Consider the following 2,404-nt stretch of genomic DNA (forward strand, 5'->3'; position numbering starts at 1 on the left):
TGTGAAATATCCAGGGCCCTAAACAGCAATGTCTGGCAAACTACCCCTGATGTATTCAATATGCCAAAAAGAGTAATAAGTCTCACAATTTGTTGTGAAACATTACTGGTGCCAGCATGAGTGAATTGATGAACAATGGGAGGACAGTGCCACAGTGCTGCAAATTACTTACTAATTATATCAAAGTGTTATTTATATGTAAATGAACTTATTTTAATTTATAGACTAATTATCTTCTGTTAAATATTCTGATCTTTTTCAAAATATAGGCACAAATTGACCGTGATAGTATATATTTTAGATAACTTTCCTGATAAAATAATGTTTGTCGAATGGTATAAGTATATAATGTACAAAAAGTTTTATATGTTACATACAAAATTACTTAAAAATTTTGCAGTTCTATTATTCTTATTTTAATAAAAATGATTATAAATGATACTGTTTATGTAATCAGTAGTAATTGGACAGGTAATTTTATTTTTCAAAAAAGATTTCAAAGCTTTTCTTTAGACATTTTGAAATAAGAATTATATAAATTTATTAATCGATAGGATTTGGGTTAATTGATGATTAGCACTGTAATACTGTCCTCCCGTTGTTCATCAATTTGCTTGAGCGGGCACCAGTACTCTCTCACAACAAATTGTGAGACTTGTTGTTAACTGTGTTTGGCATTTTGAATATGTCACAAGAAGCTTGTCAGGCTTTGCCATGTGGGCAAGATACTCTCAGTAGCTTGCCGGGGTCTCTGAGACAGGAAGAGGAATCAAATCCTGGTCGGCCATGTCAGCCGCATGGAAGGCAAATGCCTTACCCACTGTGCTAACACTCCAGCCCAATTGATGATTATGGTAATATAATTGTTACTTTTACATCATTACTTATAGGCATTATCTCAAACATATCATTTTTGTATTTATGAAGAGATAGACTTATATTTAGATATTAATTTATTGGTTTGTTTACTTTACCATTGTTTTGCAACTCTAGAGAGTTGACCTGTGATTTCCAACAAACATCATATAAAGTTAATGAAGACTATGACTAATTTCACGACAAGTGGGTTTCTCCTCATAGGATTTTCTACCAAGCCTGAGCTAGAAATCTTCTATGCTTCTTTGTTCCTCATTCTGTACTTGTTGGCTTTAACTGGCAACATGCTCATCATCACAACAACTTCCCTGGATGACAGTCTCCAGTCTCCCATGTATTTCTTCCTGAAGCATCTCTCCTTGCTGGATCTCTGCTACATTTCCGTGACTGTACCAAGATTTGTTATCAACTCTTTCATGCATAGAGGAAACATTTCCTTCTGGGAATGCGTTTTTCAGTGCTTTTTCTTCATCCTCTGTTCAGGTGCAGAGATGGCCATGCTCACGCTGATGTCCTATGACCGCTACGTGGCCATCTGCCTGCCCCTGCACTATGACATCATCATGGACGTCAGAACCTGTGTCCATGGAGTTGCTGGCGTCTGGGTCAGTGGGGTCATCTCTGGAGTCATGCATTCAGCAGCTACTTTCTCCATCCACTTCTGTGGTACCCGTGTCATTCACCAGTTCTTCTGTGATATCCCCCAGATTATGAAACTGTCCTGCTCTAATGACTATATCTATGAGCTCAGTGTCTCTGTTTTCCTGGGTTTGGTGACATTTCTTTGTTTTACCTTTATTGGATTCTCCTACATGCACATATTTTCTTCTGTACTGCGGATGCCATCTGCAGAGGGCAGAGCTAAGGCCTTTTCCACTTGCCTCCCCCACCTCGCTGTTGTCTTATTATTTCTTTCTACAGCTGCATTTGAGTACTTTAAATCTCATTCAGACTCTCCAACGGTGTCAGATATTTTACTCACTATTATGTATACAATAGTTCCACCAACATTCAATCCAATGATCTACAGCCTGAGAAATAAAGCTGTTAAGTCAGCTGTAAGAAAGATTTTTAAAATAAATAAAGCTTGTCTTTGTTGATCACATTTATGTATTCTTTGTGGGGAGAGAATTTCAATTTCTATGAGGAATCCTGACATAATCTATCAGGAAATTTTAAAAATAAAAAGTGAATATAGTGGCTGGAGCAATAGCACAGTGGTTAGGGCATTTGCCTTGCAGGCAGCCATCCTGAGTTCGATTCCCAGCATGCCATATGGTCCTCCAGCATCGCCAACAGTAATTCCTGAGTGCATGAGCCAGGAGTAATTCTGGTGCATCGCTGGGTATGACCCAAAAAGAAAAAAAAACACCCCACAATGATTCCAGTGGACATTTGAAGGGTAATATTGTGTTTATATATTATTGCATAATAAACTATCAAAAATACCTAAATTAAACTTGTAAATGGAGCACATTAAAATTTCTTCATTAAGGTTTGGAGTAATATAAATGAGATTTTGTTAATT

General features: G+C 37.0%; 1 protein-coding gene across 1 annotated transcript; it reads left to right on the top strand.

Annotated features, from left to right (window-relative positions):
- The first annotated feature begins 1,043 nt into the window (after nucleotides 1-1,043).
- Nucleotides 1,044-1,976, top strand: LOC130040202 (olfactory receptor 14J1-like). The gene has a single exon (XM_056132212.1). It carries the CDS (start codon nucleotides 1,044-1,046, stop codon nucleotides 1,974-1,976), a length of 933 nt encoding a protein of 310 aa, XP_055988187.1.
- Nucleotides 1,977-2,404: the final 428 nt, after the last annotated feature.

Source organism: Sorex fumeus, unplaced genomic scaffold, assembly GCF_029834395.1.
Source record: "Sorex fumeus unplaced genomic scaffold, SorFum_2.1 ptg000094l, whole genome shotgun sequence".
Lineage (NCBI taxonomy): Eukaryota > Metazoa > Chordata > Mammalia > Eulipotyphla > Soricidae > Sorex > Sorex fumeus.